The sequence below is a fragment of the Austrofundulus limnaeus genome, unplaced genomic scaffold, assembly GCF_001266775.1.
Source record: "Austrofundulus limnaeus strain Quisiro unplaced genomic scaffold, Austrofundulus_limnaeus-1.0 Scaffold3211, whole genome shotgun sequence".
In the NCBI taxonomy this organism is placed as follows: domain Eukaryota; kingdom Metazoa; phylum Chordata; class Actinopteri; order Cyprinodontiformes; family Rivulidae; genus Austrofundulus; species Austrofundulus limnaeus.
The window spans coordinates 1-604 of NW_013955613.1; the positions used below are offsets into that span (position 1 = coordinate 1).

A 604-nucleotide genomic window follows, 5' to 3' on the forward strand; every position below is an offset into this window, starting at 1 on the left:
TGTGTGTGTGTGTGTGTGTGTGTGTGTGTAGGAGGTTGTGTGTTCTCTGCAGGCTCTCTGTGATCTTCAGTGTGATGACGTGTGCAGAGAACAGCAGAAGAAAGTCAGCCAGGTAAACACACCTGTACACACAACCTGAGCCACCCACACCTGAACACACACACTGACTGATCTGTGTGTTCAGGTGAAGGAGGCGGAGCTAAGAGCAGCTGAGGAAGAGGAGCAGAGGAAGCTGCAGGTCAGTGGGATGACCCCTCAGAGTACTTCCTGTACCTGGAGACAGGTGTGTCCTGGTCCAGCCTCTGATCAGGTGTGTTTCCAGGAGGAGCTGGAGGCCTTCGAGAAGCGCCAGCAGAGAGGAGGAGGAGGCCGCAGGAACAAGAGGAAGAGGAGGGAGGAGGTGGATGATGAGCAGGCCAGGGCCAGGAGGTGGTGGAGGAGGTGTGCCACCTTCATCCTGCTCCCTGTGGGCGGAGTCCTGCTGTCTGCTGCCGCCTACTACCTGCTGAGCTCCACCTGAACGAGTCTCACCTGTCTGCTTCCTGCTGGAGTTCTTCACAGACCACCTCAGATCATCCACATGCAACTTAATCCAGATTAATCC

The 604-nt window shown here is 56.0% G+C and overlaps 1 protein-coding gene across 1 annotated transcript in view; it reads left to right on the forward strand.

Annotated features, from left to right (window-relative positions):
• Positions 1-31: 31 nt before the first annotated feature.
• Positions 32-604, forward strand: part of LOC106511781 (NF-X1-type zinc finger protein NFXL1) — a gene marked incomplete at its 5' end in the record, with an annotated part of 2,909 nt that continues 2,336 nt past the window's right edge. Inside the window, 2 exon segments of the mRNA XM_014000518.1 lie at positions 32-112; positions 185-238. Coding sequence (XP_013855972.1) covers positions 32-112; positions 185-238 — 135 coding nt within the window.